Source organism: Petromyzon marinus, chromosome 8 (assembly GCF_048934315.1).
Source record: "Petromyzon marinus isolate PM22_M1 ecotype Great Lakes invasive population chromosome 8, UKy_Petmar_22M1.pri1.0, whole genome shotgun sequence".
Taxonomy (NCBI): Eukaryota; Metazoa; Chordata; class Hyperoartia; order Petromyzontiformes; family Petromyzontidae; genus Petromyzon; species Petromyzon marinus.
Genome location: NC_133674.1, coordinates 15,819,488 through 15,843,908, shown reverse-complemented (window position 1 = coordinate 15,843,908; position 24,421 = coordinate 15,819,488). Strand labels below are relative to the sequence as shown.

Here is a 24,421-nt window from a genome sequence, read left to right as displayed (position 1 = left end):
TGTTCATTAACCAGCACTGGTCTAAATAACCCTCACGACCCCCATAGCGTTGGGGGAGGCACTCATCCAGCAGTGGATGGACAAAAGGGCTGTACACTTCCATTACATTACAGTATATTATTGAAAGAATGTACCTTTTGGATCACGCATTGTTTTACCTCCAATTTGTGATCACATTTTGAAGGTATGTTTTTTTTGACTCGTGATTTTTTTTATGTTATCACACATTTGTAACAACAATATATAAAAAAAACCCTACTCAACGTTTAATGACGCTAACACTATTGTTCGACTGCGGGTCTTATGGAATCACCGAATTTCCACCACTTAAACACAACACGGTGCGTCACATGCACGTGGTTAGTCCAGGCTTCTGTTGAGAAACAACATGCCCATCAAAGTATTCGAAAGCAACATTCCATTGTGGGATATTTAAGTTGTATTAGCTGAGAAACTGCCCTTTTCCCCAAAACATAATTCAGCTAAAGTACTTATTAAAAGCACACTGGGTTATATCTCATTTAATGTATTTATTTACAATTATCGGTGGAATTAGTTACGTGTAGTTTATTTATACCTAATATTATATTCGTCAATAGTGTTTCAACGTGTATTTGAAGAATAAGCCGTGTGTAAGGATTATATAAATGTTGACCTTACTGCTGAATGATAGCCTCCAGCTGCCGCTGATGTTTACGGGGGGTTATTGAACATACTTCACCACGCTGGTAAGTGTGGGTTGGTGAAGGTGGAGGCTATAAGGTACAGGAGCATAGCAGTGTGTACGGTACAACTAAGGGTTTTTGCTCCTTACCCAAATATTATTCTGTATACAACGTGGCACAGCAAGTGGAGTGCTCTATAATGTAGACTAATATGCGTATGCACTTGGTGGTTGCACAGTGCATGTTGAAGGATTGTAAACAATCTTACGACTGGACGGGCATGACGATACACGCCTGCTGTGAACCAGCACTCTGGAAGCGGTGGTTGGGTGAATCACGGAGATAAAAAAAAACTCCAAAAACCCGCTGGTATTGCAAGTCGGTGGCAATAGGGAGATGGTAGCACAGCAAGTGGGACCGTGAAACCCATCTGTGCGGATCAATATTGAGCATTATCCTCTCGTATGGGCGGTTGGATTTTTCTCCGTGTGCTCTGGAATGTTTCCGAACATCATCCCATCGCTGCATAGTTATACCTCCTGAAATATGCAATGAAGGAAAAAGCACGCAAACGCATGGATTCCTCAACGATATCCGACATGCGTTTTGGTCTCGGATGTATCAGTCACTGTGATGACCTTAAGGTTTCAAACCGCACAGCGAGTTCAAGTCACGCGATGTGATGTCAAATACTTTCAGCGCAGTATTTTTTTTATCTTCATTAATATTAATAAGTCTTGACTTAAAGCTTTCGTGACTGCAAGAATTCATATTCTTTGGGTCTACCGCTATATTTTTCACCTGATGACGATTGCTTGTGTTGCGATTGAAACGTCGTGATATTGGTATATTTTTATTAATTATTTGTTCTATCTACGTGGCTTTACCGAAAGACCCAAATAATATAATTTCAGTTTTGGAAAGTATTGGTCGGTTTTCTCTGGGGGATACATCGATCATAGCAACACAACTTCTATACGCATCAAAACTACAATCGTTTGCTTGTGTTGCACAATTAATGCTGATGTGCATTTTTTTTATCTTTACGTAGTGTGGATGTACACATAAGAGAGGGAGGCGTACAGTCTGCTCATGTATTTATTCCGTAATATTCTTCACAACGACGCTCACGATTGTTTTGTTTTAACTTTAAACGACAGTTGCCTTCACATCAGCTCACTTTTGAATGAGTTATCCCAGTAAACGTGCAACGTTGGGCCAACGTTGCCTCAACGTCAGCCAACCTCATGCCAACGTCGCAAGCCCACTGCTGTGTTTTCGCCATGTGGCAACGTTGGTCCAACGTTGAGGCAACATTACAAGTTCACTGCTATGTTTCGTCCCATTAGACAGACCGATCTAATGCTATTGAGGCTATAGGCACGGGTTTAATAACAATTAAACCCTTTACAGCACTGGTGGGGGAGTCAACAACGCGTGACGTTGGGCTGTCCACTGCCTCAACGTTCACCCAACGTTTACCCAACGTTGGGCCTCAACGTTGGCGCAACTTTGGGCCAACTTTACGCCAATATTACAAGTTCGTTCAACTATGTTATGCCCTGTTCCAGACTGACGAACCTAACGCCCCATTGAGGCTTTGTGCACGAGTTTACCAGGAGTAATACTTATATTATTAAACCCTTTACAGTACTGGTGGGGGAGTCAACAACGCGTGACGTTGGGCTGTCCACTGCCGCAACGTTGACCCAACGTTGCCTCAACGTTGGGCTCAACGTTAAGGCAACTTTGGGCCAACTTTACGCCAACATTAAAAGTTCAATATGTTTTGCCCTGTTCCAGACTGTGACGAACCTAACGCCCCATTGAGGCTTTGTGCACGAGTTTAGCAGTCGTAAGTAGTGCACTTAATATGAATCCCCTGCAGTAACGAAAGCTTTTAATGGAAATTGTGGTTCGTTAGTAATAAGTACAGGTGGGGCGGAGTCAACAACCCGCGGTGACGTCACGCTCTCCGCCGCCGGTGACGTCAGCGCGCAGCCACTTCCCTGAACTCGCGGCTACAAGAAGCGGCGTGGAAGTGCTGGAGGGCACTGCACGGACCGTCCCTCACGTCCATCCGTCTCTCTCTCTCTCGAAGAAGAAGAAACTAACAAACCCCCTGCTACTCCGCGCGGCAGCAGCAGCAGCAGCGGCGGCGGCTCTTCCCTCCCCCCCCCGCCGCCCAGTAGTTTGTAGGGTAGAAGTCGTCGCCGTCGTTCCGGTGAGTGGTGGCGGACGCCGCTTTGTTCCCCCCCGCCGCCGCCCGCTCCCCGTGTTGCGTTACGGAGGTTTCGGGCGAGAATTCGCTCGATCGGGGCTCCGACTGGATGGATAGTGGCTTCAAAGGAGCTAAGTGGTGGGTTGGGCTGGCGGCAGAGACGAGTGCGGCAAAAATCAACAGTTGTGTTGTACTTCTATGCGCCCACCCAACACACTCCGCCTTAGCAACAGAGCCGCACTGGCCGGCAAGGTCAAGTGCCGGGAAGTCATCACCTCGCCACGACACGTACGGAGTGGCGAGAAGCCCTCTTATCTGTCGTGGTGGCTAGGCGATGTTAACTACCTCGCCTGGTACGCAGGAGGTCGTGGGTTCGATCTCGACCCTGACGCCTGCTGCTGTATATTTGGAGTTTGATTTTCTCTCATCATCACGGTGGCTAGGAGATGTTTACTACCTCGCCTGGTACACAGGAGGTCGTGGGTTCGATCCCAACCCTGACGCCTGCTGTATATTTGGAGTTTGCGTTTCTCATCATCATCACGGTGGCTAGGAGATGTTACCTACCTCGCCTGGTACACAGGAGGTCGTGGGTTCGATCCCGACCCTAACGCCTTCTGCTGTATATTTGGAGTTCGCGGTGTCTCTCACCCCGTGGTCGCGTGGGGTTTTCTCAAGGTTCTTCCGGGTTGTCCCTCCACATTTAGAAACATTCATCTAGAGTACTGTACTGTAGTTGGCCACTATACATTTCCACGTGACGATGAAGCCACAACTTCGTTGAGTTGTCGTTTGTTGTGACCTGGTCGTCTGTAAAAGAGCTATATACAGAATAGCTCGGTTGGGCCTTTCCTGGTAAAATAAAAACAATAAGATGGTAGGTTTTTCCCCTTTTTTCTGGCAACAAAACAGGTCTTAAGATGTTAAAAATACGAAACTGAAAAACCTTTTACAAGGAATCATGTCTGCATTAACCACAATACTTGTGGTCAGAATGCAAACAAAAAACACTGAATATATGCCTTGTCCTTGAAACTGATTGGTCCACACCAGAGACATGGAAAAAAAACTACTATCATATTTTAGTATTGGCAAAGGTCTCATGATATATAAACAATAGATTATAGTTGTATAGTTCATACATCCCAGCAATGAATTGACAGAAGCGGAGATGCACGGTGGTGGCGTTAGGAGTTGTTACTCGTGGTGCTGATGTGCAATGCTTTGTGATGCGTAATTGTTTAGGCACCGCCCGTGTGTTGTATGGTTACTGTACAGGGTACGATTGCGTTTCGGTGACTTTGAAAGGGAATGGCTGGAGAAAAAAACACATTGATAAGCCACAAAAGGTTCATTGTCAAGAAATTGGTTGGGGGGGGGGGGTTAAAAGGAATACTGTCCTGAAGTAAATTTGCCTGACGCATTTCTGGGGAAAAGTTACAATTAAACACAGGGCCGCCGCGGTGGCGAGATGTTAACTACCTCGCCCGGTATACAGGAGGTTGTGGGTTCTGAACCCGACCCTCTGACGCCTGCTGCATATTTGGAGTTTGCATTTCTCATCATCATCACGGTGGCTAGGAGATGTTACCTACCTCGCCTCTCCCCGTGGGCGCGTGGATTTTTCTCCGTTACCTCTGGGGGATTTTCCCTCCACATTTAAAATCGACGTGCTTTTGAGATGATTCGGCTGCTTTACATTTCCACGTGACAAGCCACTGCATTGGGCCATCATTTCTGGTCAGGTCGCTTCTGAAAAAGAGATACTGTATATAGCTCAGTGGGCCTCACCTGGTAAAATCAAATATAACATTGTGTGAATGAAGATGCCTATCTGTGATTGGTCAGCTGATAAAAAAGTGGGTTATCAAGTTTTTCCAGGGCACCCCCTCTTTAATTAGTTTTGTTGTAAAAGCTCTGGCTATTTCCTGAACTATAACCATGGTTTGCAGTTCGCTGGATCATTGTAAAGGTATGTATGTAATACAGTACAGAGTACTGTGCATGGTGTTGTGTGGTAGTACAGCCAAGTAGCACAGTAATGAATAAAAACAATCGATGCACGATACAATATTGCACTGATATATACACACTGCATTAACATCAATAGTTGAACAGCGAAGTAATTAAAATGCCAGAATGTGCGGTATTCACATGTATGTTTCGACATCACAATAGTATAAGTCGTGTACCTGTATACACATCACAGTGCTGTCATACTGTAGTAGGGAACCGTTCCCGATGTTTGGGTTCATCTGAAAAATCCGTATATCGGGCCCTGATCCGAAATATAATTCACTTCCACACTTCCCAGCAAGTGGTGTCTCCTCCTGACTTTGGAAGACGACTAAATTGTTAGGCGATTTGCATTGGCGCGTTCTGTAAATGATCCTAAAATATCCGAAATTGCCTTTGAAAATCCTAAATCTGACAATTTTCAAATTAGAAACTCATCCGTGGCGTACACGGATGAATTGTTTAGCACAGTTATAGTAATACCACAGTATTATAACGTACAGTATATAAACAATATTTATTGATTCCGTATGGTTTGGGATTTCCACAAGCCTAATGAAGTATTAAATGTAGCATTCACTATACGTAAATATGGCAATTGCACATTGTTCCAATTTTATTGTAATGGGTGCCCGAAGTGGTACCCACTCATGTCACTATGTTCTGTCCGGAACACTGAATTTAAGTGTTGTAACTTTCCACTACAGTACAGGGGGGCGCAAAGGCTTTCCCTATTTCTTTCCATTGTTTCCTTTTCTTAGTTTTTGGGTTCTACGAACAACCAATAATCCAGTAATGCATCATTAAATTCATTACACTGGGCTAGAACTGGTTCAACCACATGAGTGCTTACCACTTATGTGGTAGAAATGTGTACATTGCCACTGATGTCTAGACCAGGTATTAGCACGGTTGGCTACGTACGGTGTCAAATCAGTTATACATACATTTTATTTTCTGCAGAGAGGCCTCTTTTGGGCAGGATTAAACTTTGTGCTTACCATAAGTTAAACATGGTAAATAATGAAGTTACAGTCATGTCATTTATGCATGGTGAAAATCTATTCTACATATTATACTTTGTGTAAATATGCTTTTTATATTGGCATTAGATGTTCAACATGGAAACTGCGTTTGATAGATTGTTGACGCACGTAAACGATTTACGGTTGTCTGTGTCGCCAGTGGTGTTAAGTACATTCCACAGTCCTTTAACGTACACTTTTATTATTCCTGGCGGGGGTTTACATATGGACTTTGTGAAAACTGGCTAAGTGGCGGTGTTCATCACTATAACACTACAGCCGGTATGTTCAGTACATGTACATTGCCATCACCTGCAATTTGTAGGTGAGGAATGGGATGCATTTAGATGGCATGATCCTTTTAGAGCTTCTCTGGATGGACGTTCTAAGGCACTTTGCTGTGCAGAGCCAAACTCCGTTATTGGCCAACTCCATAAAAGGTGTGTGGGAGGAAGCCGGGATACACAGGATGATTTATGCTCACAAACAGCAGGATGGCTCAACTCCCAGTATCAATTGCATGCACGTCGTGTGACCCACCACATTGCATGTGGAATGATCTCAGCCTTGTCTAAACCACAAGCTCGGAACAGCTGACAAAGCTAAGAGCATTGTATGTGCAATGTCGTGGTCACATGACGTGCATGCAAGGCATGATGGGAGTCAGGCCTTCCTGCTGTTCGCTCGCAGCACACCTTTGTGTGACGTTATCTTTGTTTCCAGCCTGCATGCCTTTTATTGTTTTGATGCATTATATCATCAGAAAATGTTTTGTCAGTTTGAGAAGTCTGTGATCGATAAACCCTTAACCTCCAAAGTGCTGGATTAAATGTAACCACCACTATTTGACAGTTATATAATTAATCTACGTATTAAAACCCATTTAGTTGTGTTATAAATTTTAAATGGAAATATTCATTGACTATACAGTACTGTAGTTGTATCAGGACGGTTATTTAACAGTGTTTTATTCAGATTAGAAATTGAGACTGATGTGGTGATACACATTGCTCTTCTCTTGGTCATTTTGTGTAAAGTTCCTACACAATATATGGACTTACCACTTAAAATTTATATTGGATTCTTAAAAAAAAAGTATCAACCCTGTGTTGATGAAATATAGCAGTATAATTTATTATCAACCTTTGGCATGTAAGAGCTCTCTAGCCACACCAACTTTACTGGCTTAGTGACTTTAGGATTACACAATGTGTCAAATTATATGGGTTGTTAAATGTCTTGAGGGGAGAGCTCCAAAGCCGAAAGGCGTCTTTAATACGGCATTGTCATAATGGATAAATAATTATCTAACTGTGATGATAAATTGTATCAAATTCCATACACACCTAAGGACCAACGTGATTACGGTATTCATAATCTAATTTTCTAAATTAGATTTTCGGTTTTGTAAAATTATTCCTTTTGATTACTCAGAGGTATTAATATTCTAATTTTCGTGGATATTTCCATATGTTTAGTGCAAAACTAACCGAGTATAATGTATGCATGTACGTTGAACTTCTTTCACACCGTATGTAGCCAACCGCGCCAAATCGGATGAACACCATCACAAAAGAGGAACTAATGTTTTGTTTTATAACTCGCAGTAACCGACCTTTTGCCATAAGCGCTCGCAGAGAAGTAACGTTCCGTGTTCATATCCTGATACATCCGCAAGTCGTCGTGACCGGAAAACTATCAGTGAATAGTCCTTGGGCCCATTTCACACGTTGACGAAATTACTCAAAAGATGTCAGCCTGGTGATTGTGCCATTGTTATAAAAGAAGACACGAGCACATTTTCACCCCAAATTGTATGGGTATGCATATTTGCCATTACGGTACTACAGTCCAAAGGCCTCGTTTCATTTGGCATAAAATGCATTTATAATGGAACGAAGCTGTAGTGAAATGTTCACGTTTAATCTGTTAGGGTATGTTTTATATAATGTACTATTCTTTGCTTAGGGTTCAGAGGTAGTAAACACTTGTGTTTAGAATCTAAACAAATATGCCGTGATTTTCCACAGAAATTTCAAGATAACGTTCTTTTGCAAACGGTGGTCGGGGAATTTGTTTTTTGTATCATTAGCAATATTCATATCAGGAGTGAAAGCTCACAAAGGATGCAGTTGATGGGATAGATAGATGGGATAATTATTAATGTTACCAGTGTGTTATATTGGTTATTGGCTATATATGGCTTTACAATGCTTGTTTGTTATGCTCTGGGTTCACATGGTTATATTTGATATCGCACTCCTAGATTAACTTTTTTATTTGAGCACCACATCAATAATAAATGATGATAATGCGCAATACATTATTTAGTCGCAAGTGCCATGTCATTTCACAATGAACTATTGTAATTTATCAAATATATTATTCTCTTCGACTGCGGAGGCACACAAGTTTGATCCACCTCACATGTGGGCTTTGTCATTCGTCTGCGTTGGGACAGTGCCTGAAACTTTGCTTTGGTATTCAGGTGGATGCAAACAAGACCCTTCCAAGCGATGTTTTTCTCTTATCATTAGTAGGCAGCCAAGCAGCAAGACAACGTGCAAATCTACTGTAGAGTAATCACAATGAAAATGTGTATTTGTGTACATGACAGGTCTTTTCCAATCCACTGCTCGATAAAGCCCTGCCAATGCGGTGTCGGTCATAGGAGTGACTAGAAACTTTATCGGAATGAATGATAGACGTTTAAATCACTAGTGAAGTTGAGTGAAGAGGAGCAGAGACCATCAGTTGGTCGGATATGACATTTTGGATTTGGCTTTCGGGGATGGTGGTTGATGGGGATTGAGGTGAGAGGATGGTAGCAGATGAATGGAGAGATGCTCAGAAACATGGGAGCATTTCTCCCTTCGGCATAAAACTAGAATCAAGAAGGAAAGAAACAAAAATTACCAGTGAAATTATTTGCTTTAACAAAATCTTTGACCAAGCAAACTTAAATTGTGAATTAATTTCTCTAAACCCTTAATACAGATGTGCATTGCATAGCCGGTTAGATTACATTTTTACTTATTTAGCAAGTCTCACAAGCTGGATTTACCATTGGAACGAGCAGCTGAAGCGCAGGAAGGAGTCTTTTATGTCATACATTACATTTGTTGACATAAATTGGCTCCAAGCACTTATGTTCAATTTGAAATACAGCGAAAGATACACTGATACAGAAGTGACCTAGTTGTGGTCAGGAATGAGCACAGTGCGATTGGCAAAGCATTTTGAAAAGTGTGCAAAAGTGATAAATGCCTTGATTGAAGTTTCGTGTTGAGTGCACACTTAGTTTGTGGGGTCATTGGTGTATGCAGGCTGTGCTGTGGTGACGACATGCGGCTGACTCAGCCAGCACTCAGCGCTGCTTTTGTCTTGTGCCTGCAGCTCTGAGGTGTGTGCTGTCTGCTGCATGGGCAATGGGTGACTCACGGTACTCGAATACCCACAGTGACATTAAGATTGGTATAAGGATCCCCAGGAATTACCATTTTCCCTTAAGATGTGGGTGGCATTTTGATTTAAAGCTTTCGTGACTGCAGGGATTCATTCTTGGTTCTTTTGGTAGTCACGTAGAAGGGAGAATTTTATTGTTTTATATTTTTATTATTTTATTGTTTCCCTTCTACGTGACTTTACCGAAAGAACCAAGAATATTTGGGTGGCATTTGAAACTTTGAGATTACGTTTGTTTTTTTGTTGTTAGGAGTTGGTAGTATCTTGTACAATATGAGGAACGCTTATCAGATTGTAAAAACGCAGTTACGGTTATAATAGATATGACCTTCCATCTCAAAACATTTGTCCATACATAGATATTTCAACGGTACATTAATTGGGATGGTGCATTTAGGAAAATTAGTTTTGGTACAAAACGTTACAACAAAAATACGCATGGCCGTTTTTGCTTGTAATTTTACTGGCCAATCTTTGCGTGTCCTTGTACTTGGCACAGCTAAAGCCAACTTTATCGACGTTTCGACTGCTTGTGAGGTTTATCAGTCCTAGGTAAATTCTGTATTTGTTAGTGGGTATGAAAAAAAATCTTTCAAATGTAATGGCTTAGGGGCACGTCTTCCCCTAGTGTTGTTGAAATGGCACGGAACTACTTCCTGATTGGATGGGGCGCGGGTGTTAACACATTCGTACATGTACGTAGTGTAGCCTCTGATCCGCACTGCTCACGTGCCCTGCTCACGTGATACTCAAGAAGGGCTTCACATATGGGTGGCTGGACGAAAGCGTGTCTCTCTGCCTACGTGTACACACAATGGTAGTTGCAACACCCAAACCACATTTTTGTGAGATAAAAATCAGTGAAGCAAATTTTGCTTCACGCAAATAATGCACATTTAAAACTCAAATTATTAAATGGTTCAACTATCGTTCTATATATGTATGTTTTGCAGGGTTTAAATATCTTCATGTTTCTGTGTACAGTAATTAAAATTGTTAAAAAGTAAAATACATTGTAGCAATTTGATGTATTTGTAAATGCAAGTAGAAAAATAACATTTAAAAGAACGTTCATCTCCACACTGCTTAACAGCTGGAAAGGCGTCTTTTTTTGGCGTCTTCTGGTCCAACACCAATGGAGACTAGGCTCTAATAAAAGCAGTCTCGGGTGTGGACCAATCAAATTCAAGGACAGTGCATATTATTATCAGAGTTGTCTATTTTGTTTGCATTTTGACTGCTTGTGTTGTGGTTATTGCAAACATGATGCCTTGAATAAAGGTGTCAGTTTTTGTGCCAATTAAAAGGGTAAAACCTATTCCTATAGCTGGAAAGGCTTCGATTCATGCAAAATTAACACCTAACAACCTCAACAGCTAATGGAAGCGTTCATCTGCGTGAGACAACTTCTTTACGTGGCCTTTTTTCACTTTTTTATTATGCACCATCTCTGAGGTATCACATTTCATAAGAGTGTATAGTTTAGCACAAGTTAACTTGTATTTTATTCACCCACCTACGGACAATTTATAGACGTAAATGGGTTTGGGCAGGACACATGAGTAGATTGGATGATGGCTGATGGATGAGACTGGTAATGGGAATGGCTGCTCAAACGAGGGGAACTCATCCAAAAGTGTGACCACTATGGAGATGGAGCGATGACATCAGTTCAAGTGCAGGAGTGTTAGCGGCACTGGACCCGGCACTGGACCGTGAAGGATAGCGATGGCATGGGGAGGCTCAAATCGAGCAGTCGATACACAATAGGCAGGTGATGAATTTGTATTTCATAAACAGTTGTTACTCTTCAAACATTGTGAACAAATGCGCCTCACACGATTTCCCCCCCCCGTGATCCATTGGAAGGAGCAATAATGTTTTTCAGTTGTACAGAAAGTTATCACACGAAGCCAACATCCATTATGTACAATTAATTTGAATTGAAGATAATACATTGTTACATGAAATATTCTATGCACATATCGCAAGAAGCGATTTTCAATGATGAATTTAAACACCTCTGTAATAATGTTACACTCCTTGAAATAATAATAATGATCAGATAACAGTACATTGATTAGGGTTTCACACTTGTAAAGAGTTAAGACTTGATTTATAACAAAGTGTGTTTAAAAAAGTTTATAGTTCAGTAAATATAAGTACGTGATACCAATTGTACCATGATGCTGGTAAACTTTTGGTAAATATTGCATAGGAAGGCACATGACTGGCTGCACCTCAGGCCAGGTATTGTTTTGCTAAAACGTATTTCCTCGTAATACTGTATTGTACTTGATTTGCACAACACCCATGGCAGTAAATATTCCAGATCGTCACTGCATTGTAATTTTAAGCTCTCTTGTTTTGGGGAGTGGTAGTATTGCCCATCTGAAGGTGTTTTTAAAACATTTGAGCGATCTTTTTAAATGGGTGTTTATCAGCTGCCAATTAGGTAAACCGTTGTTTTATGTGAAATGTTTAAAAATTCATGCACTGCACTTATTGTTATGTATTAAGAAATATAAAATCAACTTTGTGAAGTAGCATCAGCCTCTTGGCCTCTAATGGAAACATACAATATTACTCCGTTAGCAAGTGTTGCTTACGTAATAAATGGAAAATTTAAACAGCAGAAATGATTAAAACTCATACCTCCACTCAAGACCATGACAAGTGTTGGAAAATAAATAAAAATGTACCTCTTGGTACATATCTAGTGCTGGATAAAGGCCATGTCTGTCGTTGGGCTTGTTTGGCTCTACTTAACCATGCTGGTGAGCCTGTTTGTTGAAGGCTAGTGGCAGTGGTTAGCACACTGCGCTGTGAATTGCCAACCTGAGTTCACGGACAAATATTTGCTTGCCATGATATCCCTTTGAACAAATTGTTTTATGGGGCAGTGAATCCGATATAGATTCATCTATTTATTTGTCAAAGTAATTATCATGCGTCGATATCTATGTCTTAAGTGTCTTAATTGCTCTCCCCTCCCTTCTGCTAGTTATTTATTCTTATAAGTGTACTTCTTTTAGCTTTCCAAAATGTTCCTCATTACCTGTGATGAGGAAGTGTGGGATTTTTAAACCTGCTAGCCCAACAGTGCTGCCAGGACAAATACATCCTTTGTAATTGTGAATACTTGTTGGCGTGTGTATTGAGTGTCATCTGGAAGGATGATGTTTGCATTTTAATCAATGACACAAAGTCCACTGATCAATGGCCTCACAGGGAGCTCTGCCATTGAAACTGTAACTCAACAATGTTTGTTTTATTTTCCAGGATAAGACCCACAGCTATTATACCTATTATTTAGAAGTGACCTACCTCAACAAAGAGGTTTGTCGTCTGGAAATGTATAGCAGCCACATACTGTAAACGCATGTTTCCAAATGTCGAGGGAAAAAAAACGGCAAACCCAGAGAAATCCACGCAACCACGGGGGGACCATACATAGTCAAAAAATACAGTCTTCAGGCTCAGGATCCAACCAATGCCCTCTTGTATACTAGGCGAGATAGTTAACATCTACACAATTTTATATTTGATGAGCCTTGAAATGTTTTTTGAAAAGTGATACCATTCACCAGGTGATAATGGTGTAAAACAAGATATTGATCTCTTTATAACTTCCCATTTCATTTTTAGTGTGACTTACATAAGTATCAAGTTGAACAAACATATTTATAAAACGTGTCCAATTAGAAATTTGTTCTAAAAAAAAACACTTAACTTGTCCATTTTAACCTTCAGTCTATTGGATAATTTAAAAGCCATTCACAAAAGCATTCGGGTCCTAAAAACAGCTGTGCCTTGTTTGCTGCAGGTAGGTTTGCAATGGCTGATAAAGAAGACAAGCGTAGCCCATCCACGACGGAGGAACTCAAGAATTCTGGGGCGGATGGTGGTGATGGAGTCGCCCTGCACGACAACACTGATGCATTTCCTAGCCGTAGCGACAGGGGCATGCCTTTCATGCAAAGGTGAGCATAGTGTAACCATTTCACCGTGCTCAGGAGTTGTTACACGAGTTGTTCTGTGTGTTAGTTTATCTTAAACCCCAGTGTGTGCAATGTCATCTGTTGTCTTGGAAATGTTCATGTGTCCTACCTATGCGAAGTGTGCGCCGTTAAATTATGCTTCTTAATTCTGTTGAGTGCTTCAGGGCTTGTTTTCTACTTGTGTGAGGTGCATTATCAAGTAATACGTGGCAATAATGATTACGCTTTATCTAATAGACTGCATTCAGCATCTAAGCACTGCGTTCACTGCCCACCATAGTTATTGCTACTTTCTCATACCGTACCATCACACCTCTCAATGACGTTTCACCATCAGCTGGTTTATAACATGCTTGACCGGCAATGAACACCAGAAATATTTCCATGTTATGTTAATTTGATGCAAACTTACTGGATAAAAAGTGTTTTATCTCAGTTTGAGTTTCCATTCCCTGCCATTTAAATGTTCTCCGTGTGAGTATAATTTATTTAAAACATGGATGAAAGTAATTACACGGCAAAGGCAACCCCGTGTGGTTGCCAAAAACCATGGATAGCATGGATTTTCCACACAACTCTTATCAGGAACCCATTTGTGGAATTAGTGGGGGCCATGTATATTTGGTGTTAAAGATAGATAGGTCATGGATATGATGAGTTGCACTGTTCTTCATGACATTTCCTGCCTTTCGGGGGCTGAGGTACTGAGTGGCTGATGCAATTATGTAGGCCAAGATTCGTCCCATAACCGATTCTCTACAGGATTTAAGCAAGGGGAATGCGTACATTTACGTGGGATCGTAGGGATAGCTGAGAGCAGCAGCCTTAAGTCTGCAAAACAAAAGACAAAGATCTGCTGTATAGCCTTAGAAGACTGTTGGGGCAAGTACTTTGAGTGAGCACCTAAGAAGTAGGACTGAACGATTTGGGGAAAATATCTAATTGCGATTTTTCTGACAGATATTGCAATTTGATTTGCTATTACATTTTTTAAAGTCAAGCTTCAATTCAATATTCACTGTGTAATATATTTAAAACATGTGATGGAGCATTACCACATGATACCATCAAAATATGAACTGCTCTATATATTCTAATGCAAGGACGAGAACTTAAAATATATGAATTGCTTCCCACATGTATTTATTGAAATGTTTGAATTGAAATAGAAATATCAAACAGAACAATTGTCACGTTACATAAATAATGTAATAATAATAAAAAATAAAACAATTCCAATAAGAAAGTTATAGGAATTCACATTGATTAGCGATTTGCTAATCGCATTGTTTCAAATTGCGATTTGAAATCGATTAATCGTTCAGCCCTACTATGAAGCCTGGCACGGCACACGAGGGGGTGGGTAGCTAGTACCATGGTCGGCCACCTTTGTCTCTCGAGTGGTGATGTTTATACATTGCACCATGTGCTCATTTGAGGCTGAGTTGGCCTAGAGGATGCCCAGGACAAGTTCAGATAACCGTCACCGGTGTTGGTCATGAGCCGGAATCGAACTCGTGTCACCGGGTTTGGAGCACAACATGCTAACCGCTTCGCTTCTACTCCCCATGAGTCCACCTGTACTCGTATCCTACACATACCTGCGCTCTCACAAACAGAAAAACGCGCACACAGACATGCACTATCACAAATACACACGAAAAGACACAAATACACAAGCACACAGCCACATATGCTCACAAATGCATACACAGCTGACACACAAACACATGCGGGCAATCATATGCAAATAATCTCCCCACAGACACACACTGTGAAAAATAGACATATAAATATATCCCAGATAGCCTTTTAACAGACTGTTGGCAAGGTTTGTTTTCCTGGCAGCTGATTGGCTGCTGAAGCGTGGGTGATGACATAATCCCTAGCAACCACTGATGCACATCCATGTTTGCGAACTGGTTAGTAAACGTACAGATACTCTGTGCTTCACACTCCATGGTTCGGAGGGTTGCTGAAGTGTGGGTAATGACGTGGGTAATGACGTAATCCCTAGCAACCACTGATGCACATCCGTGTTTGCGAACTGGCTGGTAAACGTACAGATACTCTGTGCTTCACACTCCATGGTTCGGAGTTGGGATAATTACGATTTATGCAGTTTTGATGTACTCAGCCCCCTGGTCCTCTTTGTCTACCCATTCCTATCCTGAGTAATTTCCACATTCATCGCATCATGCTTCATATTCTGCTGCACCAATTCAAAAAAGACCTTTTTGTCTTCTGTCTTTTACTGTATTCTGTTCTTTTTTGCCAAACAGCAGGACAGGTAAAAGAAAGGAGGAAAAAATGGAGGTGGATCCAGAAGGACTCTCGGATTCAGTGGCTTATAACATGAACTACTCTAATGTGGGATATTGTGTGATCATCAACAACAAGACATTTGATCAGAGCACAGGTATTTTTTTATCTATTAGGGTTGTTGTATCATTGTTTCACCATTATTGGTAATCGCGGGCAAAAAACGATTACAAATATGATCGGTTTTCCAACCTTTATCAACCCGTACTAACTGGCGTGGTGAAGTATCGTCATAGAAGCTCCATGACCGAAGCGCTATGGTTGAGGCCTTCATCTAACAGTGAACTGATAAAAGTGCTTTAATATTTCATATGTATGTAATTAGTTGCTCCTTGACCAATTACGATTGGTTTGAGCCGTTACTCATAAATTAACTCGACGAATATCAATTCTATTACTTTTTGACAACTTCGAAAGCTTTTTTAACAACACGTGCCGATTCGAGATGCATTGCATTTATTTAGCAGTTTGATTGCTTGAAGCTAAAGTCACTGATTTATCCTTTAAAATGAGCACTTGTTAATGTATCCACATGAGACAATGGCTTGACACGTCCAGCAGCAAAGACGTGTAGATGGTTTCATACATTTTTTTAAATTGTATGCGCATTTTAGAATAAAGGTTATCACTACGTTATAAGATGACTGAGCCTATGACCAAATTACCCAGAATGTGCCGATCTCATCAGATCACAGAAACGAACGAAGCAGTGTTGAGCCTCTCTTGCATGGATGGGCGGCCACTCTGCATACAGGCGTTGTAGACTGCGGGGCTACATAGTGGGCAGCAGAGCAACATCAATCGTTGTACTGTACCTCTGTGCTCAAGCATCTATATGCTCTGCACCTTCACCAACCCACACCGATCAGAATGCCGAACTATGGTCAAATAACCCCGATGACCTACACGGTGTGGGGAGAGCGTTATCCAGTAAGGGATTGGCAAAAGAGCTGTATATGTAAGGTGACTGATCTGTTTGACTTCTTTCTGCTGTTAAGGAATGGGTGAAAGAACTGGCACAGATGTGGATCGAGATATGCTTGAAAAACTTTTCAAAGATATCGGATTTAAAGTGGAAGTGAAAAACAATATGAAAAGAAAAGAGATGGTCTCGTATATTACAGAAGGTAAAACACATTTTACATTAGATGTTTGTTAAGATACAAAACAATGGAATCCAGGGATAAAATATGGTTTTGTTTAATATAAATATCACACAGGCAAATTAGTGTCAAGGTTGCAATTGAGGCGTTTTAAATGAACAAAAAGCCAACATGTCTTTCCTTTAGCGAGCAATAGGGCAGATACCCAGACACCCATCTCCAAGCCTGGGGCAATGGTGGAAATGACACATTCCCATTGCATGGACCCATCTCTCACAGAACAACCACAGTTGACTTTTACAAATGCTATAATTTCTTTTTTTAAACATCAAAAGCATGATGGGCTCATAAAAAAAGTTATTTTGTTAATTGGTTATCGGCAGGTTTCTCTGAGCATTTCACTTGAACACTTTTGCGAGAACTGCAGAGGGTAATGATAAAGGTATACAGTGCGATAAAGGGTCCAATTTTGAAATATTCTGGCTTAAAAACAGACAATCTATGGTGTAATAACATTACTCTAGTAAGTAGATTTACAGATCTAACAAACAGAACATCTGCATGGAAGAAAATTAAGTGCAACAGTCCCCATTCGCCACTACTAAGTGACGGTGATGTCACAGCAGCGTTTGTTATAGGCTCTGTGCACTTTGAGGCCACGTGATGTCTTAAAGGCTTGCTTTTGCAGGAGGCCTCGGGATAGACCCAGATATCATTATCTGGCCCGCACCTCTGATAAACAGGGCTGGCTACGTACGGTGCGAAAAGTTCAACAGACACATTATGGCTGAGATGATTGGCAGATGCACCACCTGTGCTCCCCTGCTGTGCCAAGTAAAATCCTCGCATTAAGAATGCACGTTTTCTGTTTCTGTGAAAGTTTGTACACTCTTTGTAAAATGCTGTGGCCTTTATTTTGCTTGCTGTGACATTGGTAGGCCACGGTGGCAAGATGTTAACTACCTCGCCTGGTATATAGGAGGTCATGGCTTTGACCCCGACCCTGACTCCTCTATATTTGTAGTTTCCGTGTTCTTTCTGTCCGTGGTGCTGTGGATTTTTCTCTCGGTGCTCCAGTTTTTCCCTCCATATTTAGAAACACGCGTTTAGAGTATTTGGTAGCTATAAGTTTCCACATGATAAGCCACTTCGTGGAGCTATCATTTGTGGCCAGGTGGCTTCTGAAAAAAAGAGCTATTACTGCTCGGTGGGCCTCACCTGGTAAAATAAAATTGTACAGAGTTTATTGGTTGTTAACTGTGCTGGTTTGCCTTGGGTGCAGTTGCGGAGAAGGATCACCGGCAATGTGCATGCTTCGTGTGTATCCTGCTGAGCCACGGGGATGAGGGAGTCATCTACGGCACGGACAATTATTTGCCCATTCGCGATCTCACCACCCCCTTCCGCGGAGACCTGTGCCGCAGTCTTGTCGGCAAACCCAAGCTCTTCTTCATACAGGTATGCACAGCTGCAGGAGGTTGGGCAAAAGTCTTTAGGTGGCTACCATCTGACAGCTGTCCTTCAGGCACACAGGAGCATCAACAACAACAAAGTAGCAGTGACACCACCACCACGGCGCTTGCACCAGGTTATGTGCACTTTTGAGGCCACGTGAATTTTTCAAAGGCTCGCTGACAAGAGGTCACGTGACAGACCCAGGTGCCTTGGGTTTACTGACTGAAGTTGACTGGCAGGCGCACCACCTGCAGGAGCATTGTCATACACACAGACACAACGCTTGTTTATATGTGCACAAGGACGAAGACTTGCAAGCACACGCAAAACACAAGTCCCGATTGCTGTTGGTGAGCACCAATTACAGCCAGTGTCACACATGTAGACTATGCAGGATGCGTGTTGATTTGCAGTGGGCATTGGTCCAAAGGTGTAGGCTGCAGCGCATGTGGAGGGTTGTTAGGGTTTTACCTGTACAATAGTTGCACGAACTGGAAGACATAACCAAGTGATGGTACGAGGTGTTGCAGGCTAATTAACCGTGGATTTTGTGTTCATGCAAACAAGTCTCTCCAGCAAGGCTTTATGTAGGCGTTTATCTAATTTTACTTATCCATTTACTTATAAACTAGCAGAGGTGGGATGTCTTTAGGCTTGCAAATAACATACACCTTGGGCTTTTTTCAAAACTTGACTTCTGCTAATTTCCATACTCATGTAGGGATAATATTTGGATGTAGTCGGCGAAGAAGTGGTGGGAGAAGTTAAAGGAGGAGATGAGTGTTTCGAGAGGGGAGATGTAGAGAGAGGAGGGAAGGGGGGCCAGGACAGAGCCTTGGAGAACACCTGCTGTGACGGGTGAAGGAGGGGTGCAGGAGTGCTTGAAGGAGACCGAGGATGAGCGTGAAGAGAGCTACGATTGGAGCCAGGATAAAGCAATGCCGGAAGTTCCCAGATTAGAGAGAGTAGAGATAAGAGTGGGATGATCGACAGTGTCAAAAGCCGAGGAGGGGTCGAGGAGAATGAGGACTGGGGAGAGGTGGTTCTGGATGATAATGAGTGCAGTTTCTGTGGAGTGGTGCGGACAAAATCCAGACAGGTGGAGTGGGTAGTGGGAGTGGGTGAAGATGAAGTTGTTGAGGCGGGAGTGGACAAGACGCTCTAACTTTTGGAGGGGAAGGGAAGCAGGGAAATGGTCGCGAGAGAGCTGGGGCAGCAGCAGTTCACCGGTGATCCATGGGTGAGTGAGTACGTGGACAATTGGTTGAGTGGGTTGATGCGCGAGCGAATAGTTGGATGAGGGTGTATGATTGAGTAGGGAGGTAAGTTAGTCGGCGAGAATAAGTGAACAAGTTGCTGAGTGATTGAGTTGGAAAGAGACGAACAGTTTTAGATGGGAGCGGGGAACGAGCAGCCATTAGATGATGAGAGAGTGAGTGAATTGGTGTGTGAGTAAGTGGGTAACAGATTCATTTTTTGAGCTTGTCAGTGAGTGTTAAAAATGTTGAAGGGGGGGTGTAAGATTGGATATGAGGGTAATTGAGTGACTGAGAGAGTGATTGGGTGGGTGCATCGGTGAGTGCATGTGTAGCTGAATGAATGAGTTGTGGACATGCAAAGAGGTTTACATGGGAGCGGGGGAAAAGTACACATAAGTTAGCGAATGATTGAGTGAATTTGAGTAAGTGTGAATGGGTTAGTAGGAGAATTGTGAATTTAATGAGTGAGTGAGTGAAACAATGGTAGAGGGTGTATTATGTAGTGAGCAGGTACGGTAGTGTGAGGAAGTGGGTGAGTGAGTGGTTGGGTGTGTGAATGCATAAGTAACCGAGTCAGTGACTGGGGGACAAACGCAGGGACACAACGTTAGCAAAAACACAGAGGGATCAGGACACGGACAAACATAAACATGGGGTACAGGAGACAGAAAAGCACGCGCAGAAACACGAGACGAACACAGACAGACGTAGGGATATAAGCACGGGCAGGGACCGGTACAAAGGGAAGTGAAGAAGTGAAGGACAAAGAGCTGCACAGGTAGACGCAAGACGCACAGATAAGGACAAGGCGGCGGAAGGGCGCAGCCCACAGCGCATCCATGCCGTCGCGAGAAGCAACAGCACAGCGACATCGAGCGGCCAGCTGACGCAGCCCACCAGATGGCGTGGTCCGAGGGCCGCGCGGTTTAGCGACTGCAAGACCGCCGGCGAGTGAGAGCCCGACCCAGGCACCCCTGGTGACAGCGGAGCGGCGAGGACGCATCGCTGCGGGGGAATGGCTGGGCAGGCGTGGCTGCGCCACCCAGCGGCCGTGTAGCCCAGCTGCAGTTCAGACCGGCTGCGGTGGCGCCATGGGCAGCTATGGCAGTTCCTGGGGAAGGGGCCGTGCGGTATCGCCACCGCAACGGTGCGGGACCCCCCCCCCCTGAAGTGGCACAGCAGGCAGCCCCATGGTCTCACGACCGCCTAGCAGGGCGGCGCGAGTGAGGAGCCGACAGCGGGACCGCCTTGCCACCGCATGCAGCGGCGGCAAGGCGGTCCCCGGCTCGGCGCCAAGGCGGGGGGGGGGGTTCCATCAGGGCAACCCCGAAGGCAACCCGACGGTCGGGCGAAGAGCCATGGAGGAGCATGGAGACGCGCAGGAAGGCACACTGCAGGGCCACAGCAGCGTGGCAGATGGTGGAAAAGCGGGCGAGTGTGTGCCACGGAGTGGGGGGAGTGGGAGAAGCCCAAAGTATGGGGCGGCTCCACGCGGGGGCAGGGCAGCGAGCCGGGAAAAAACGACTCGGGTGCCGTAGCAAAAATAAAGAAATACAGAAGAAGGGAAACCCGAGGGAACTGAAACACGAAGAAGGGTGTGGGAGGGGGGGAGAAGGGGGTGAGAAAGGTGGGGACCAGGAGCGATAGATTGAGCAGGGAAGAGCTGCCTGTAGGTGCGGCGCCATCTTCCTGCATGATGCATCATCGACATGGTCCAGAATTTTATAATAAAAACAGCATTTCTGCTACCCACAAGCATTTTTTTTAACTCGAGGAAATGTATACCTGTGCGTATCTGTTGTAATTCCACCTTCAAAGGGCTTATCAACATGCAGATATTCAGTCTGGTGCATTGCTTTCCAAAAGCAACAGAATAAACAATGGAATTTGGACAGTTTATGCGCAGCATTTTTTGCTATGCGCAAGAAATCCACCCCATACTTTGATGGAGGCCCATATATGCAGAGTGTGCAGGTCGCTGTTAAACGCTGTTAAACGCTGTTGCTCGTGCATTGCAGGCATGCCGCGGGACAGAGTTTGATGAGGGGAGCACCATGTGCGCGGATAATGATGTGGAAACCGATTCCGAGTCGATATCTCGCCAAACCATCCCAGTGGAGGCAGACTTCCTCTACTGCTACTCGACTGTGCCTGGTGAGCACGGCTGTCTGTGCAAACCGCTATGGTCTCTTCACCTATAACGATTATTTCTGTGGGCAGTATGTTGGCAGGGCAGCTTGGTGACGACTCAATGTTTCTGTGACCTGCCTTCGTTTCACTAGGCTACTACTCGTGGCGTAACGTCGCCACGGGGTCGTGGTTCGTGCAGGCGTTCTGCAAGGTCCTCAAAGAGAGCGCCAATTCTAATTTGGAGTTGATGCAGCTGCTTACGCGAGTCAACCGGAAAGTGGCATACGACTACGTTTCGTTCTCAAGTGACACACGCTTCTCCGGCAAGAAGCAAATCCCCTGCATTGTCTCCATGCTCACGAAGGAGTTTCACTTCCCATCTCCCCGCTAGGAGCATTGTCACAAAAGTTTAACCCCCATCTGTGGTTATGCAAATGTGCAAAGGGATGAACTAATATGGTGTATTGATATGTTTAATTAAATGAAAGAGTGTGCTGTAAGCCAGTGGGCATGATTTTAAAAAAAATAAGAATTCTTAAACGTTTAGTACCATATTCTTGGTTCTTTCGGTAAAGTCAAGGTTGTTCCTTGAAATTGAATGGTTTACTTAGCAACTAGGTTATATGCTACATGAAAAAGATGTGATTTTTTTTCTGATGTGACCTTTTAAAACTGTATCTCAGGTTAAGAAGGCTTTGTGGAAAAAATTCTAAACAGTTCAATAAAAGCGTTGTATTTGACATTCCTAGGTGTTCCACTGTTTATTTGGTTTATACTCAACATTAAATGATCGCTGGGTCTATATTGAGTTAGGTTAGCGTGAATAGTGTTACCATTTTCCATGTCTATAGTTTCCCTTTTTGCAAGTCATGAATAACAAATGCGCATTCTTTTCTTTGACGAGTCACTAGACAGAACGAAGAGGCAAGGCACAATGATAACTTGCATGTTTGTAAATACCACAAGGTGCCATTGACAATTATAACAACCGCCATTCACCATTACGTGGTGGTGACGTGCCAGGCTGTGTGGGACCCAAAGAGAGGACCCTAACAAAAAAATCAGGCTTTAGCCAGTGCTCTGCCAACTTACTTGGGAGGCATTTCCTGTTTGTGGATTATATTGCGTATTTTCGGGTAGAAAAATATTACCTATTCCACACCAACATTTCTGGTTTCAAGAAGCACCAAATTTAAGGAGCACCGTTTTTGAGTAAAACCACATTGTTATAAAATGCAGGTTCTTGCTCGTGTTTTTCTTATGCCGCTTTGCTGATAATATCCATAATGAATGTCTTGTGTACTTGTATGCTTCAATGGTTATGAAATATTCTCCAATGTAATTTCCCGCATGTGTTATTTTGAAACATGCATGCATTTTGAAAGAGCCTTCATTATTATCTTTCGCAGAGTAGTTTTTTTTGCGAATTTGTTTCAATGAAAATACACTAATCTAGTAATGTTGTGTAATGATTCATAATTGGTTTCTGTTTGGTTGGGTCATCATGTTAATGTGTCGTGAACCCTCCTCCACCGGACCCAACCAATTGATAAAAGCGTCACTTGAAACAAACGTGGGAAAATGTGTGACTACTTCAACAGCACCACCACCAGTGTTGTTGTTTTTATAGAGAAATCTCACAACACTTCAATGGGTGCGACGTTTGGCTGGAGATTTCATCCAGTATCAGGTTATTACGAGTTTACAATGCCACTTGTGCTGCTGAATCGGTCATACATGTCACATGTTTGATTAAAGTGACACCTTTATTATTTGGTCGTGTGGGTGGAGGAGGATTTATGGCACACATTTTTACACGGTGACATGACCCAAAGGAAACCAATTATTAATAATATTGGTATTGAAAGCCTATGGATAAAATTGTGTAATTTTTTTTACGTATGTACATGGTTTGGCGCAATACAACTTTTTTCACATGTTTAATCACTTATCACAGATTCGGATTGGTGCCTTATAACTGTTCATTGTAGCAATTTCACAATTGGGAAAACGTGTGTGTAATAGACCGTGTATTCACCCTTTGTTATACGTTGGGGTTTTAATAATGTTTCATGTCATCTCATGTCGCCAGCATGTGAGTGCCGTATTGTATACGGTAATGCCGGAGCTCTATTAAGCCATGCATTTTGAATGCCATGTGTCATGCATACAACGCTTTTTGGTGTAGCAAAGGTGTGGCCCTTAATGTGCCTTCCGACCTGAAACGGAGCCGAGCACCATAACACCGCACAGGGAAGGACATGAAAGAAGGCACCTTTTAAGCTAAACCATATAGATATTTTGCTCAAGTGCTTTATTCTGTGTTTATGATTGTGAGCAAAACCAAAGCCTTTCTCATTTACGTTTCCGAATCCACAATAACCTTGCTTTGTCTTTTAAACAGGCATCATGAACTTGGCGTAATGGTTGAGTTTCATTTCACCATGAAGTTCTGTCTGACTGCTGCATTGCACTACATTTTGTATTTGTAATGACAATGTTTGTATTATTAAAATATACAGTGCACTCACTACGTATACTGGTGATTACAATTGTGGCTGTCCATTATGGTCTTCGGAAGAGCAGCGATGCAGTGGTCAGTGCACTGCTCTTTGAACCCAGTGAGTCGAGTTAAATTTCTAGCGACGGCGAACATCAATGGCAAGTACTATCTGAATCGTCCCTTGGCCTCCACCTGTTCACCAATGTGCACTTCTAGCTTCGTGAATTATGGTCTAACGAGCGGCGCGGCCTGGGTA

General features: G+C 43.0%; 1 protein-coding gene across 3 annotated transcripts; it reads left to right on the top strand.

The window, feature by feature from the left end:
• The first annotated feature begins 2,649 nt into the window (after positions 1–2,649).
• CASP3 (caspase 3) lies at positions 2,650–24,192 on the top strand. Of its 3 annotated transcripts, none has more exons than XM_032949881.2 (7): positions 2,650–2,889; positions 13,219–13,375; positions 15,679–15,812; positions 16,714–16,842; positions 18,101–18,276; positions 21,551–21,686; positions 21,815–24,192. In XM_032949881.2, exons 2-7 carry the CDS (start codon positions 13,230–13,232, stop codon positions 22,051–22,053), a joined length of 960 nt encoding a protein of 319 aa, XP_032805772.1. In that variant the 5' UTR covers positions 2,650–2,889; positions 13,219–13,229; the 3' UTR covers positions 22,054–24,192. The 3 variants fall into 3 exon arrangements, with proteins under 3 accessions (XP_032805772.1, XP_032805771.1, XP_032805769.1); XM_032949880.2 differs by having other exon boundaries at positions 2,653–2,889; positions 13,223–13,375; positions 15,676–15,812; XM_032949878.2 differs by having other exon boundaries at positions 2,653–2,889; positions 15,676–15,812.
• Positions 24,193–24,421: the final 229 nt, after the last annotated feature.

Coding starts and splice junctions, on each gene's coding strand:
- CASP3 (XM_032949880.2), top strand. CDS start 13,230: ATGGCTGATAAAGAAGACAAGCGTAGCCCATCCACGACGGAGGAACTC. Junction 13,376..15,675: donor GGCATGCCTTTCATGCAAAG/GTGAGCATAGTG, acceptor TTTGCCAAACAG/CAGGACAGGTAAAAGAAAGG. Junction 18,277..21,550: donor CCAAGCTCTTCTTCATACAG/GTATGCACAGCT, acceptor CGTGCATTGCAG/GCATGCCGCGGGACAGAGTT.